Source organism: Poecilia mexicana, unplaced genomic scaffold (genome assembly GCF_051168715.1).
Source record: "Poecilia mexicana isolate PSO_F unplaced genomic scaffold, ASM5116871v1 scaffold_6, whole genome shotgun sequence".
NCBI classification, from domain to species: domain Eukaryota; kingdom Metazoa; phylum Chordata; class Actinopteri; order Cyprinodontiformes; family Poeciliidae; genus Poecilia; species Poecilia mexicana.
In genome coordinates, this window is record NW_028263375.1 from 12,812,407 (window position 1) to 12,829,115 (window position 16,709).

Genomic DNA, 16,709 nt, shown 5'->3' on the forward strand with positions numbered 1-16,709 from the left:
AGCTGAAGGACCTGTGGGTGAAAATAAAGTAAGTTTATAATATTAACAGAACCTTTTACTCAGAGACAAAGTTTAGACTAAACGTCCTTTGACCAAGCAAAGCTCTTGGATTGAAGTGAGTTATAAATAGTATGCACTATCAAGTTGAACCGTTCGTGGCTAAGGCACAAACATAAAACCAGCTTATTGACTTCTGTGTCACAAAAGCAGAGGCAAAGCATTTGTCTCTATGAAAAAGGTTACATTATCCAGCTTACCATTGAGATGTTGTCGGTTTTGCTTTGGGGCTAGAGTGTGTGAGGAAAATCTGTAACCGCCTATCATAGACATGCATGTGTTGCCAGTGAGGGCCCTATTTATAGCAGGCCCACAAATAGGTGCAGAAGAACATCAGATTTTCCAGAACGAGGCTTTGGCCTAAACAAAGAAATTAAAATCAAAAGTCATAACCACATATACTTTGTCTTAGAGATAATTTTTGATTGAAAGTCATCAAGGAAAAAAAGTTGTTGCTTTGTTTGGATCCAACTCTGCTGGCTTGAAGCAATGGATTACTTGACCATGTCAGTGGAATAAGGTTCAAAATGCAGCTGCTGCGAGTTAAAAGCTTACATCCAAAGTCTTTCTCGGGAATCACTGAAGGACAACACCTGCCATACAAGCTCGCATCAAGAGAGATTACCAGGGAAGGACTTAAAAATAATAAATCAGTCAATAACCGAATTGCTCAATAAATATATATATGACCCTGAGAGGAGGTGTTGTTGGACACATATTTCCAATAAAACTATTTCTAGTCCATGGCACTGTGAAGTGTTTGGATTTGTTAAATTCGGTGTAGACAAGGAAAATATAACTATTTTAAATTATTTCTCAGTTTTATGTTTTGTTTTGTTTTTTACTTTGGTGTGTGGACATTTTGAATTATTAATTTTGCTGAATTTCTACAGATTGAAAAGTATGATTGTTTCATTGTCAAAATGTGATATTACACAAGGTTAGAAACATATATGATTTTTACTAAAATCTAATTTAGACAGTTTTCTCCTCACAATGTATTGGGAAACAATTCTAACTGGTTAAACAACATAAATGACCAACATGAAGGTCTTTTGAAAAATCTGTTTTCTCCAAAACACAGACAGAAAAATTACAGATTGGCAAGTATGTATGTAGTTTGGATACCTACTTAATGCATCCAAACTGATACTCATATTTTCGAGGTTTAGAAATATTTGTTGTGCTTTCTTTTTGTTCATATTATGATGTAGATGAAAGTTGTGTAATAGTTTTCTTTTAAAAAAATTGAAAGTTTTAAGCCTGTTTTCCATCATTTCATTGGTAAGGAAGCTGGAGTGATTCTATCTGGAATTTGCTGCTAAAACAAAAATTATCTCTGTTCCATTAAGTTTGACGAGCTTTGGGGGAGTGTCTTAAACTATCTCTGTTACTGTGACCTCAGTGTGCGGTTTGCGCTGCATGGAAAAGGAGCCAACTCGCTCGTCTACCGTAAAGTCTCAAAATGAAGCTCCCTTTGAATTTCTTTTGCATGCTTAATTTTGATCTAGGAAAGCTTGGAGTTCATATCATGCAATTTTTTCCAGTATGAAGGTGAATTTTATTTCACAGCTAACGAAACCTAAAGGTTTCTGACGGGCTTTTGTTCATAATTTAACGTTTAGCCTGCATTTTGAATGCTCTAATCGTACAATTACGGTAATGTATGTGCGCTTTCTCTTGTTCCGGGAAAGGGAGTTTATATATTAGAGGTTTTTTAGACTTAGGACAGGAAAACGCATTCTGTGCGAGATCAGAGAACTGCTCATCCGGTCCGAGGCTGACGGCAGGTATGCAGTGAAATATTACAAACCGTATCAAAAATAACTAAAACGTTACTTACAACTTGCTTCACTGGAAATGAGAAGTGAACGTTTATGGGCGATTCAGCCGGATGTGTTAGGTACTTTTTTGTGTGTTTATACTCTTTTTTTTTTACGGTGTTGTTCTTACAGTCTGATGTAAGAAGAGGAAAATGCACAAATGACCGGATCTTGCCCCATAATGATTACAGGTTTGTATTTGCCACCGCACCGTTCAGTGCGATTCGTGTCAAAACAATCACAACGGCGTGTGATTTCAGATGACTGATGATCTGTCGTGATTTGTTTCAGAAATCGTCATTGTGCGCCACCCTGTCTCCGTGTGCGTACCCGTGAACCACAAAGTGACTCTGCGAGTCCGTGCCGAGGGCAAAGGCATTCTCAGCTACCAGTGGTTCTCTGAAGATGAGAAGGAGGTGAGGGGATTTATTGAAACATTAAACTCTGGTGAACATTTCCGTGTTTGTTTTTTCCTGAGACGGGAGATCTCGAGTTGGTCATTTGCTCCACAAATGTTTTACTGGTCTGGTTGTTTTGGAGAAATGGAGCCGCCTGTCACTGTTCGACTCGTAGAACAATTTCAATTCGTACCTTTAACAAGGCCCCACAGTTTGGCATCTGATGTTTTCATTTGTAAAATTAAACATTTTAATATAAATCAATAGATGACAAATATCTTGCAGCGTTGATACGAAAATGGGAGGAGGCGGGTCCTGCGAATTATTTTTCAGAAACAAACTATTTTGTATGTCCATGTACCATTGAGTATCTTTAGAGTTCAGTATTTTCATGACTTATGGGAATAAGTAGTCACAGCTTAATTCAATTGTACATGTAATATTTTCTCATGCTTATTTGGGTCAGCACTTATGAAATTTGACAGATCTGTGATAGATCCAAGTTAATTGCTTGTATATGTATTTTAATGGGATACTTTGAATCCTACTGCCACATTTCATACAGGGTACTATGAGAGCATCATGCGCTACTAATTTTAATGATCATTTATTACCTTTATTTACACCAGTTGTCAGAAATTTGTCTTACAACTGGTAAAGGTGCAACCTAACAAGTTTTACATATAAAAACTTGCACACAATACAACTGTATGTGCTTTTCTGATGAATATAATCATCAGAAAAGCACATACAATTGTATTGTGTGCAAGTTTTTAATCATTTAAATTTATTTATCCCCACATTTCATCACCATCTTCTAAGTGAAATAAACGGGTACTCAACAGCTTAGTACATCAATCTGAAGTGGTTCGTTTGTGGTTAACAATTAGAAGTTGGAGAAAACACCCCCCCCCCATCTAACTGGTGTGCAGAAGGGCTGAAATGACTGAGAGTTTCAATTTCAGTTAACAACACTAAAATGTGTTCACACGCGTTTTTTTCCCCAGGTGCCTGGTGGTACTCAATCTGACCTGACTATAAGAGCTTCTAAAACTCAGCGATATGTCTGCCGAGTCAATGACCACTTTCATAATTACGTCTTCAGCGAATGGGTGAAGGTGAAAGTGTTGGACATTGATAAATCAGGTATTATGCTCATTTAATTTATACAGCCATATGTTCCACATAAGACAAATTCCATACCTGTATAACAATCTCTGCCTCTTACTTTTCAGGTTTGCCTGTTGACTGGCAGGGCGAGCCGCACATTGCTATCAATCCCAAACCAGAAACAGTTCAACTGGGAACAAAACTCAGCCTTCGCTGTGCTGCCTTTGGGATCCCCACTCCACACTACCAGTGGTACAGAAATGGACAGCCACTGCTGGACAAGACCAGTGATATACTGCAGGTGAGGCAAGATAGCAAATGTTTGCTCACTGTGCTACTGATAACGATTGCTTGGTAAGTCATACCAATCTCGTTTACCAACCTGTTTAAGAAACTCTTTCATTAAATCTCTTATTTGCATATGTGGAAGTGTGCTTAAATAAAGGTAAATGTTTTTTTTTATCTTACAGATTGATGGTGCAACAGCAGAAGATGGCGGATCCTATCTGTGCTCGATATCTAACATCTTAGAAGAGAGATGGACTGAGCCTGTTGATATCAATGTTGGTAAGTCTCAGACAGAACTGTAAACATATTTTCCTAATTTCTACCCTTCCCTCCTGCATTACTGCCTTTGTTTCTGAGTAAAAGAAACTGTAGGTACACAAGATTTTCTTCATACTCCTTCTGTTCTGCTGATTTATCCGAAAGGCTTTGTTTTTTGCCATTGTGGTAGAGGTACTTTCCCATTTCTACAGAGTAAAAAGGAAGTTGTTAGTCTCCAAATAGCGCTTAGTCCAAGCCTTAGACACAAAGCAGGAAAGTGATGTGAAGTGAAACCAACATTTCTTCTGCTTATGGTTCATACTCTGTTTAATGCAGTAATAACCACAAATGGTTCTACTATTTCAGCTCATTTCTTTTTTTTTTTCCACAAATGCTAATCTTGTGTTGCTTTTCTTTCAATGTTTTAGTGCAACCTGAACAGCCTCCACTAACAGGTACAGTTTTGCGGAAGAGACCATTTCTAATGCACAGTAAAAAAGAAAAGTAGCGCTATAATTTGATCTTTCTTCATCCCATTCTCACTTTCAGCCACGGATAAGGTCGCCCTTCTCATTGGCAACTTGAATTACAGCTCCCACCCTGGTTTGATGGCGCCCGTCATGGACGTCCACGAGCTGGGAAACCTGCTGCAGCAGCTCGGCTTTAGGGTTGTTTCCCTGCTGGACCTCACCAGGCAGGAGATGATGGCTGCTATCGACAAATTCATTCAGCTTCTTGACAGGGGGGTTTATGGTGAGTCTATTTTTGACTAGACTGGCTACGTGCTGAGCAGTGTGAATTAAGCACCTCACCGTTGTGAAATGCTGCTTTTAACTTCCCCTTCTCACGTCCCGTGCTGTTTTTCATAGATCCTGAACTATTGGCTTGTTTATAATCGTGTAGGTGTATATAAGTGTGCAGATGAGATCACTTTTTTATAAATGGCTTGATTTAGGCAGAAGTAAAAAAAACCCAACTCATTACTATAAAAACTATTTATTTATTAAGGATGTGTTACAGCATTTAGTATCAAAAAGTAGCTTTGGTTGTTAAAAGGGAAGTAAGCGAATACTATTCTTAAACAGTGGAAAGAGAAACACTAGTATAGATGCATAGTTAGAAATTGTGTCTATGATAAAATAGCAACAAGAAGGAAACGGTCATGGCACACTAGAATACTATTTGCTACTGTGATCTGTGTCTTAAAAAAGACATCAGCTGTCCTTTTGATTCTCTTTGTGACCGTGACGTAATATTAAGTTTTTTCCACCCCGGGACTTTAGAATCTCTTCATTATGAAATTAGCAGATTTGAGATCCAATTTAATACATTTTCTTTTCACTTAACAGGCCTTTTCTATTATGCGGGTCATGGGTATGAGCATGCCGGGAGGAATTATTTGGTCGCAGTCGACGCTCCACAGCCGTACCAAACCAAAAATTGCGTTTGTGTTCAGAGGGTCATGAGTCAAATGCAAGAAAGGCAGACTGCCATGAGTGTCATCCTGCTGGACACCTGTAGAAAGTGGTATGTGTACGGATCAACTTCAATTTTCATAGGAGAAAACAAAATGTTCTATCAATTAAAAAGCTCACCAGAACTTTTTCAAACAATGTTCTTTAGGTACAACCAGGGTTGTATACCATCAGTCATCAAGGCATTGAGACCAAATGGGAACACAGTGTATGGTTATGCCACGTATGTATAAATTTATATAGATAATGTTGAAACAATAAATGGTTGACACTGAAAACCAAAGCAAGATCAAAGAAAACTATTGTTTGATTCACATTCACCTTGTAAATCTTTTCAGATGCGAGGATGCTGAGGCCTACGAGGTCCAGGATGGGGGCAAGAGTACTGGCATCTTCACAAAGTACCTGAACAAGCATATTCTTCAGGAAGCCAAAGTCACGCATGTCTTAGAGCGAGTGTCTGAAGGTGAGTGTTTCAAAAGTACTACAGAAATACCTTTGGCATCAGTTCAAATTTTTATTTTTTAAATCTTTTTGGAGAAGCAAATGTCAGTCTAGCACATGATGGCATCTAACACTTTATCTACTTTTCTATTTGGCTACATTTTTTGAGTGTTATTTTGTAATGGCCCCAACAGATTCAGTGTAAACAGCACCGGAGGGAACAGGTTGTCCTTTGATATGCTGCCTGAAGCACAGACAAGGTTTATGACCCCCTAGCACTGCATTTTAATGTTGTTTACTTGGTATTTTTTGGTGTGGTCAACTGATCACAGATGTAAGGATATCAAATTCTCCCACTGAGAAAGCATGTTTGTCTTTTTTGATGGGCTCTGGGGAAACACATTTTTGGGGTACCAGTAGCATGTGACCTCATTCTTTGGAAATTCACACTGTTGGCGAGAGAACACCAAGAAACCTGAGAGCCGCGGGGAACGAGACAGCTGCTTTGCCGTTTCGGCACCCCCCACCCCTGCCTCCACTCTCAAGGGGTCACTCAGAAATCAGCAGACGCGAGACATGAACCCCTGCTGATGGCAATCTGTGTTGAAGTGTTCGAGAACTTATTTAGACAAACTAATATGTAGATTTGTTTTTGCGATTGGCTAGAAAACTATCTCAGTAAAATGTATCTTTTTAGGAGCCACAGACAAAGGCACATCCTCTTTTTTTTTTTATTTCTCCCCAATTTTGTGCTGCTTTTTCTATACAACTGTCAGCTTTTGAAATATCTCCATTGTTTGAATGTCCAGAATAACTTCCAAAATTACAATTTTGACAAATCAGTTATTTTGAACATTATTACATTTTTCAAATATCCCCAGTTCCTCAAATTTGCTCATGTGAATCATATCCTCCATAACGTACCTATTCATCACTTTCTGATTTGGAGAACTCATCCAGTCTCATGATCAGAAGAGAAACACATCAACGTTTCACTAAAACCTTTTAAACATTTTATTATTTCAGAGTCTCCTGATGTTTTGAACTGCTAAAAAGTATTTGTCGCATAATCATAATTTGATTTAAGTTTCAAGGTAAAATGCTTTGAGTAAGACAGTGAACTTTTCACTTTGTTTCTTTTGTTTTGAAAGCGTCATACTATATTATGTTATTTTTCTGAAATGCTGGGTTAGTTTTACATTAGATGTAAAACTTTTCAAAAATCTTCATGTCCGTCTTGTCCTTCCGCACAATTTTTTTGTAAATAGCTTTAAGAATATTCGAATGTTGCAGGTTGTCTTTTGTTGACATTTAAATTAGTCCAACCCATGTTAAGTTTGACAAAAAAAGAAATATGGAAGAAACATGTAAGGGAGAAAATACTTTTTACAGCACAGTAATACGAGTCAGTTTTGGCTTTATGCCATTACTAACATACACTTTCTCCTTGCTTCTAAATCAGATGTTGGTAAAGACCCTCTTGTAACTGGCAAGCAGGCAGTAGAGATAAAACACACCATGAAAGAACCACGATCCCTCAAAGATAAAGTTCGAACTGCAGGTCACACAAGAGAACTACACCTACGAGATGTTTGCTGGAGGCAGGCAAATGGTGAGTATGGAGAAGTCCCCATCTGTGTTTTATTCTGTTTAAGTTCTTAAGAAAATGTTGCTGTTGATACCAGATACAAATACACCCTGGCAGATAAGTTTCCTCAAAGCTAATCTCAGTTTACCTACTACTTGTGCCCCATGAATTCAAAAGAGTAAATCTACCATTCAGTGATCTTCATACTTTCTACGCCACAGCCTGTGACAGCCCATGAGAAATGGTTGTGGTTAAAGTTATTTTCAATACCATTTGAAAAAAAAAAAAAAAGGCTAGTCATAGTATTTGATACATCAAAATAGGGAACTAGTTCACGGTTCAATACCCATTTTCATTCTTACTTAGAATGAGGCTATTTTTAAACATGTCAGACTTACTTAAAACTAATTTTACCCATTGTGAAATTCAGTTTTGATATCACAACCTGGGTGAGATTTTTTCTTGATCAGAAATGATTGTGTTGCCTAAGTTGGCTAGCTGAAATTACAGAAAGGCAATCAGTAGCTCTGCTAAATAAAATCTTCATTCTTTAAATGGAAAAAAGTCTGAATAGGAATATATTTGTTTTGTTTATATATACAAGAAACGTTTTCATTTCTTCTTTCAGAGCTACCACGAAAGAAGCAGCTGACGTTTCCATGCGGTGTGAAAGTGGAAGTCAGCTTCTCAGCTCTGTTCTCCAATGTACTGGTTGCTTTTGCGACTATAAAGGCTACGCCTGATCAAACCCAGGACTGTACTGTCACGCTAAGTAGCAACCCTGTAAGTATTTACGTTATGCTTAAACAATCAGATATTTTATTTCAGACTTTACTGTTATCAAAGCAGGAAATACACAGATCTGAAAGGTGAAAATGGCTTACAAAGAGAGTATAAAAAGGTGTGCAGTGTGCACAAATTTATATCTTAAACACACATTACTTCCTTCTTGCCTTCAATCACAAATATTTGTCAATATTGGATTCAAAAACTGCAGCTTGTATTTACATATATTCCGCGTTGGACGTGATGGAATGTAGTCGGTTTCCGCTGCCAGTCTCTATAATGACCACTAACACCCCCGTCTTCCATGTCTGAGGAAGTCCTCTCCAAATATGGGCTTCCAGCATAGTGCAACCAATGACAAAGCAGGAAATCAAAGCAGTGTCATACACTCCTCTTGTGCAATACATGTATTTGTCTGAATGTGTAATCTCGTATTATACTGCCATCGTGTGGTTAGTTTGTTTTCTGAATTTGCCAGGGGTGATGTAGAGCAAATATTTTTGTTGTAGTTGCTCAACACATGCAATATTAATCAAAATTTGTATGGTTTCATTTCTTAGCCAACGGAAGACATATTTTCCAGGCCAGGTCGCTCGGAGGATATGGACTCACTACTATTAAATGAAACGCTTAACCCTGACTGTACTTTAAGACTTTGTTCTCTCCAGAAACTGAAGGTATGTAGTCACTAATATATATTTTCTTCACTTTCTGTTAACATTTTGTTCATTTATTTTACAATGAGTGTGATTCCTTTGTCATTTTGATAGGAATCAGTAGTACTCAAGGTGGATCTACACTATACTCACAAGGACAGTAATGTGCGGCACACAGAAAGCCGGCAGGTGGACATTGGAAAGCCTCTGGTTGCGTCCTGTAAGCTGTACAGGGAGAATCACACGAGAGACAAAAAAACAAACGGTGCTACAGCTCAAACCACGGGCAACATATCACACAGCAAATCACAGCAGCATCAGAATCTGGCTGCTCCGCATCGACATTTCACCAGAAAGGCAGAGTGCGCTGCCAAAACTCCAACTACATGGAGCAATGAACCTGAAGAGAATGATGAGAATGAACTGCTGGATTTCCAACCATCTGAGTAAATACTGTAAAGCTTTTTCTTTTCTTTTCTTTCCTTTTTTTTTTTTACAGTATTTGATAATGCATTTTGTCTGTAATTTGATGATAATAAGTAGACTGAGAAGATTTATACTCTGCTTATGTTTGTTTTTATTGCAGAACATAAATGGATAAAATATATAAATGTAAAGAAATTTAAAAGATGACTGTAATATTTTTGATTTTTTTTTTCTTGTGAAGAACACTTTTTATTTCAGTGGCAAGCTGGCTGGCCTATGGAATACATTACTTTAATAATTTATCTCATAAACAGTACTACCTTAATCTCTGCATTGTGGAACTTTAGAAAATGTTGTGATATGTAGTTTTATTTTTGTTTTAACATAAGAATAAATGCTGTAGTTTCTTTTAACAAGGAGATTTCTCATTCAGTTTGTTTTTGAACAATTAAACCACAGAAGTAAGCTGAATTTAATTTCTCCCTGACAAAATCCACACGATAATAAATGTGAAAGTCAAATATGTTAACAAAACTTGTTTTTCATTAGGGAATTTGTACATTTTTGGATACTGTGTGGTAAGCTTATTTCATGAGGGAGGTCTTGAGTTCATTTGACCACATTACTGTGCCTTGAAAAAAATCTTCATACACCTTAAACTTTATAACTTTAATGCATTTCTTAGGATTTTAAATGGAAAAGTTTCTCCAAATTGAAATCTGAGAAGTATTTTTAGTCATCTGCCCTAACCTCTGTTACTCAAAATAAGAACCTGTGGAATCACTTAGTAAATATAAGCCACTTGTGTGCAATTTAAACTCAGCATAAATAAAGTTTATTATAGATGGCTTTAAAGGTTTATTAAGGAACATTAGAGGATTAGCAACATCATGAAGAAGAAGGCACACTATAGAAAGGTCAAAGTTATAAAGTTGTGGAGAGGTTTAAAGCAGGGATGGGTTTTAAAAGAATTTCCCAGGCTTTGAACAAGTGATTCAAGCACGGGAAATGTATTGCACAACTGCAAACCAAACAAAGATGTGCTTATCTCCCTAATCCCAGGAAGTAGTAAAAAGGCTCACTGCACCCCCTAGTGGAGTTGCAGATGTCCACAGATCAGGTGGGAAAATCTGTTAACAATTTTGTGCACTCAAATGCAATGGTGCATTATGCTATAGAAATGTTAGCTTTTGCAGAAATATAGTGAAGTTGCTCAGAGCTGATGAAAAGATGGAAGGAACTGAATAGAGTAAACTCCTGCAGTTTTTTTTAGAGGTTGCAAAAAACTGCAGACCGAGGCAGGGTTCACATAAGGACAATGAATATAGTAAGACAGCTATAATGGTTTACCAGTAGATAAATTTCCCAATTAAAAAATTTGCATTTGTAGAAAAAGATGAGACAAAATGTGAAAAAGTTCAAATGAATACTTTTCGCAAGGCACTGTGATAAAAATCAACTTGCAGTTCGTCAAAATGGCCCAAGTCATTTTTTTTGCCAAAAGTAATTTTGCCTACATGACCTTGGCAATAAAAAGGGGATGATTTCAATGCCAAAATCAGTTATTGCAAAAAAAAGAGGTCATTATTTTAGGACGAATTATTTGGTATAATTACCAATGTTACCTATGTTAATAAATAATTTGACAATATTATTTATTAACAATATTAACAATATTCTGAGTTATTAACCGCAATTATTCACATGAAAGAGAAATGTCTGGGCGTTTATCTGGCTACTAAATGTATCATTAGCTAGCCAAAGTTGCAAAATCTTGTAACAGCGTCAAAAGATTAACGAGTTTTACTTTCATCTAGAAGCGAGTCGAAGTAAAGCTACAATTTCTATTGAAGATGATTAAAGCAGTTACTTACCTTTCTTATCTCGATGTGAAGCAAGTCAAAATAAAGCAAATTAACTTTCGAGGTGCATGCTGCTGACTGAGATGAAATAATTTTACAACTTCTAAAATATTTTATATAACATAGCAATGTCGGACCTTTGTCGCTACATGTACCTTAATTTGAAGGCCCGGTCCCCAGCTCTGGCTATAGCTCGCCGTGATCGTATAGTGGTTAGTACTCTGCGTTGTGGCCGCAGCAACCCCGGTTCGAATCCGGGTCACGGCAAGGAGATTGGAAGTCTTCCGGGCGTCATTTTTCAATTGCAAAAATATTATTTTCTGAACATATCTCGCCACATTTTTATTATTAATGGGAACTTTTTTAGGGCACAGTATTAGTATTTGTGTGTGTCGCCTACTTTGTCTATCCCATATAACTTAATAAAAATGAACCGTCATTTACATTTTGAAAAAAATAATGCACACAATTTATTAGATAGCTTTTTCATCTATGGTAGTCTCATGGTGACATTAATTAGGTATAAAATAACGACAATTAATTCGACTGATGTGTGCTCCAATACACACATCAGTCAATTTCAGGTCAACTTCAATGTACGACCTGCAGGTGGCAGACCAATCCACTTCATTTTCATTCTGTGACACAGAAACATGAATTGCTGAGACACCTGAGGTCAGGGGTTTGGGGGTCAACCTTGTGAGGGTTTATTGCAAACCAGAAAATCAAACTGGTAGCTTGTTTTAAATACATTTCTTTTACGCGTAACTCCTTACAAGGATGTCTTTTTTAGAAATGGTTTTGATCCCACACAAAATTATTTATTTATATCTCGACACAAAAGAGTCTTGGTTCTCTTGGGTGAATGAATCTGGGTAAAAAATAATAGTGTAATGAGTACAGGTAAAAACAAACAAACAAACAACGAATTGTCCTATTTATGATTGTAAACCCGTATTGTGGCTATGCAGATAGTTGTGTCAGAGAAGCTGCAGCGTTGAAAAAAAAAATATCAGTATTGGAAATAATCCTAAAACCCAGACAAAACGCCTCACTCTCCTGTTGGCTCACTTTGACGTCAGTTTGCACTGGGACCCGCCCGCCTGCCGAAGTGGCAGCGGTGAATGGTGAGAGATAATCCTTTGCTCGACCACAGACACACACCATCCCCCGAGCTGCCTCCTGGATCTGGCTCCGGATCTGGATGCGGGCATCCTTTGGATTTTGCGCTTAACAACACGGACCCCCACTGCAAAGAAAACTTAATCGGGACAACAATGGTGGCTGAATACGCGGCTGCTGGCCGTTTAGGGGACCGGGGAGTGCGCTCGGTGTGACATTCACTTGCACGCTGGTGTGGAGTTTTTATTGTTCTGGTCCCGTAGACGCAGAGGCACAGCGGCGAATCTGTGGAGAAGATGTTGAGCCGATTCATGAGTGGCAGCCTCAGGAATCTGGAGCGGGAATACAGCTGCACTGTCAGGCTGCTGGACGATTCGGAATATACGTGCACCATTCAGGTTAGTCACCTGTCGACCGCTCCGCAGAGGACCGAATAGTGCTGCAATTGTGTCTGCTCCTGCGAGTGTTTGAACAGAGGATCAGTGCCTGAAAGCCACAATGCTGGCGTTAACTCCCACCAAAAACATCCAAAAATAGTGCAGTGTGTTTACAAATCTGCAGTGGGGGGAGGCATTTACCCACTGTTGCTTTAACCGTCAATGAGAATTATGTTGTTTTTACCCATTATTTACAAAGTAGTTCAAGCTCATATTGGGTGGAGAAGACACCTTATAATTTTTTAAGTCCTGACGCAAGATTTTCAGTCTTGATCCAGATCGTTTCCCTGTACAGCTCTGGCTGTATGTTTTGGGTCGTTGTCTTCCGGTCCAGGTCTTTTGCATACTATGAAAGGTTCCCTTGCAGGATTGTCCTGTATTTGTTTCCAGCTGTGTTTCCATGAACTCTGACTGGTTTCTCTGCTGACAAAAAGCATTCCCATCAGCATGATGCGTCCACTGCCATGTGTGATCTGAATGATGTGTAGACAGCCATACCATATTGTGTTTCAGAAGGTTAGAAAGTTTGGTTTTGGTCATGTGTGAGCAGAGTCAATTATTCTTCTCCATGTTTGTACTGTAGAACTTCATAAGTTTGCTTCATGGTACCTAAAAACCAGTTGCCTTAAGATGGTTGTTGATGTGTAATGAAAGCATGGAATTCCGTACTTATTTAAATGATGTGTCTCCCATTTTATGTCAGTTTATTTGCCACTGGTTTTCGTTTGTCCATTCAGTTTTCCATGCAGTTTTCCATTAGTTCCACACGTTAAGTAGACAAAGGCAATCCCATGAAATAACTCTGAAGTTGGACATTGCTAATCTACATTCTTCCAAAATGTACGTTACCGAAGTGTAGCTGTCACATTTATTTATCTATTTTTTTAATAACACCAAGTAGAAAAACTGGATTTTCTCAGAGAAAACATGCTGCTTTGAAACTTAAAACAAGCCAGCAATCTTTCAAAATGCTTCCCTGAGCAATTTGTCTCTGACAGCCTTGCTTTGATAACTGTGCAGGTTCTGTGTTCATGCCGATTAGACAAAAAAGCAGGTGAGAGGACCTGTCACTTCAATTTCTAGCAAAAACGTTTCAGTTTGTTGATGCTTTTAGTTGTAAGAAATGGGAAAAACCATCATTAGAGACGCTCTGCACATCACAAATGGATCTTTGCACCTGTCAAACAATGAAACGCTGATATTAATAAGTCTTGCCACTGCAATGTTGTCAACAGGTTACACTGTAATTGCTCCTCTTCTCCCCAATAAGCCACGGTGAAATGGACACGAAATTTACTGTAGTGCTGCGGGAGTGCGCCTAGGTTGTAAACAGACCTGTATTTGTGCTTAGAGAGCTGAGCAAGTGATGGAGCTGGGCCAGATGGACTGTGATACCAGCAGGTGTGCTGTTTGCAGCAGAGTCGGGTAGCTGACGTCACCGGAGTGGATGGAGGGGCAGCGGGGAGCAGAGTGAAACAGGAGAATGCTCCGGCTCTGCCGTGACTGTCTGGCATCCTGATTATCTTTCCGTCAAAACCCCGTCCTGTAAGGGAGCAAGATAATCCACCTGACTGGCCACATTACTTATGTGTGTTCCACATTCAGTTGCTTCCCTCCAGGTTTTATGGCCTGCCAGGGGAAAGGAAAAAAAAAAAATGCTGGATATCAGGACACTGAGACTGGGGAATGCAAAGTAAGAGGCGGGTCATAGATTCTCAAAGCCGCACTTTATTCTCTCTCTCTGTGTTCCAGTCTCTTTCTGTCCTGCTTCTGTATTTGTCCTAGCCTGTTTTCAGAGTGCAGTAGCTTTTTTTCCCCAGTAGATACTTGATTCCATCACACTCTGACTCTCAGCCAAAACTTTTTTTAATGGCTCCATTCTCACATTTGCCCCTGGCTGAGTTCATCATCCTACCATTGTTTTGCCTTGAATTTCCTACCTTGTAATATTTTTAGTTACTTCCTGTGTCTCCTGCATGTTACATCCACCTTCAGTAGAATTTGTAAGTACAAAATTAGACTCAGCAGGACACAGGAGGTTTTTACCAGTTGGCCATCTTTTTAGTGCACTCTCAGCCATGACGGGTGAACCTTAGTTTTACTTTAATAAATTATAGAGATTTCCAATATGCTGAGGGTAGAAAAGCGAGCACTTATAATTACGTAGGCCACTAGAAGTAGATACCATCCAAGCTGCAGGTTGAATAAAGAGCTTCAGGCCTTCTTTGCTTTGTGATTTCTGTCGATCTGTGGAGCACAATCAACTGTTTAGCAGTTTCCTAATAAAAATGATTAACTGAATACATTGGGTAAGCCCAATAAAAACGCTGAATACATATTCAACATTTTTATTCTTTTTCTTCAGTAAACATGCTGCATATTTAATGGGTTTTGAACTTTTCATTCAAAATAGTTTTTATTGAAGTACCGTTAATCATTTTTCAGTTTCTTATTTTGCCACATAAGATTTGTTATTATTAATAAAGATGGCCTTTGTGATATCACATGCAATTATTAAAATTTTCTGCACTGTTTTTTCTCCTCTGTGCTTCTTGAACTCTTTGTAAGCTTTGGTATGGACACTATGCTCTATCAAGTGTTGCCACAGACACCAGAAACTCCATTCAATAGGTTAAATATATTATTGACATCCTAAGTGTGAAATTGTGATATCTGGGGTGCATTTTTAAACAATTATTGCATGCCAAATGTTATTTTTGCACATATCCACACATGAGAAAAAGTGGGACATTTTGTAAAACATTAAGTGCTAAAAAAAAGAAATGCCTGATCATTTTGCCTCCATTGTCAAATCTTATCAAGTTCAATCTTTCAGCCTTTCAACACATTAGATCTTCCATTACTTTTGTGATAGCAGAAGTTGATTTCATTTTCTCATATGGTGGGCAACGGTGGTGGAAGTCTGTTTTATAACCAATGAGTTGCTGGTTCAGACCCCAGCTCTGTCTGTCTCAGTCAATGTGTCCTTGAGCAAGACACTTCACTCTGTCCAACTCTTCTGCCTTGTCAGCCACTTTAAGCATTTGGGCGAATTAGTCTTCATCAGTGCAGAGAGAGTGTCTGCACAGTGTATCAAGATATTAAATAATGTTATACTCTCATTCCGAAGAGATTCTCATAACAGTTTTGTAACATTTTCTAACAGTGGTGTCTATATGTTTTGTTGTTGTTGTGTCTTTAAGTTGCAACAATTACAATCAAATATGCATAGGTGGATTTCTTGGAAAATATTACAGTATTAATTGACAGAGAGGACATAGATTGATTGATTCTTACATCTCCAGATGACAGTAACCCTCGCTCCATGTGTCCAATTATACAATTATCTTTCTTAGATGAAACTTGTACTGAAGAACTTAATGAGAAAGATTGAAAGTAATAATGTACACAATAAATTCTACTCTGTGTGGTTTTTTTTCTGGTTGTATAATAAGCAGTTCTTTTCAGTAAATCTTGCTTTAGTGTGCTTGTTCTGCTTATGCCACTTATTTTACCCCAACAAAAAATGAGGAGACAATAAAAGAATAATGCTTTCTAGGTTAGTGCCTTGAATAAAGAAAACCTTTGAACATTATCTGGAGCTGTGCAGACATCTTGAGTGGAGCCCATTGGGGGATGGGACACTGTGTATTGAGGGGTGCTTCACTTTGAAGCAGGATGCCAGTGCCTCAGCTGTTGCTCCGGTGACTGTGGAGTTACGCTGAGAAATTGTGGGATCACTCAGTGGTCAGGACCTCTTATAAAACTACTGGCAAGCACTGGTGCCTTCCATACTGGAATGAGAGGACACAAGTGGTCATCTGTCCACATCAGCTCAGACATTCCTGAAACTGCCCCACTGTTCCCATTAAACAACTCGGTCTTATAACTTTAGATAACAGAAATTCCTGGCAGTCATTTTGACACTTGGGAGTTATTTGGATTATCTACGGTTTCATGTGAAAATAAAGATGTATTC

At 38.3% G+C, this 16,709-nt stretch overlaps 1 protein-coding gene and 1 non-coding gene across 2 annotated transcripts; both read left to right on the forward strand.

Annotated features, from left to right (window-relative positions):
* Positions 1-1,743: 1,743 nt before the first annotated feature.
* On the forward strand, positions 1,744-9,725 carry malt3 (MALT paracaspase 3). The gene is made up of 15 exons (XM_015004434.2): positions 1,744-1,847; positions 2,013-2,071; positions 2,172-2,296; positions 3,286-3,424; positions 3,514-3,689; positions 3,859-3,955; positions 4,363-4,389; positions 4,484-4,687; positions 5,284-5,461; positions 5,558-5,632; positions 5,748-5,875; positions 7,316-7,465; positions 8,070-8,224; positions 8,788-8,904; positions 8,998-9,725. The coding sequence occupies exons 2-15, from the start codon at positions 2,041-2,043 to the stop codon at positions 9,331-9,333; spliced, it is 1,938 nt and encodes a 645-aa protein (XP_014859920.1). The 5' UTR covers positions 1,744-1,847; positions 2,013-2,040; the 3' UTR covers positions 9,334-9,725.
* A 1,641-nt stretch (positions 9,726-11,366) lies between these two features.
* On the forward strand, positions 11,367-11,438 carry trnah-gug (transfer RNA histidin (anticodon GUG)). Its single transcript has one exon. It is a non-coding gene; the product is annotated as a tRNA-His (tRNA).
* Positions 11,439-16,709: the final 5,271 nt, after the last annotated feature.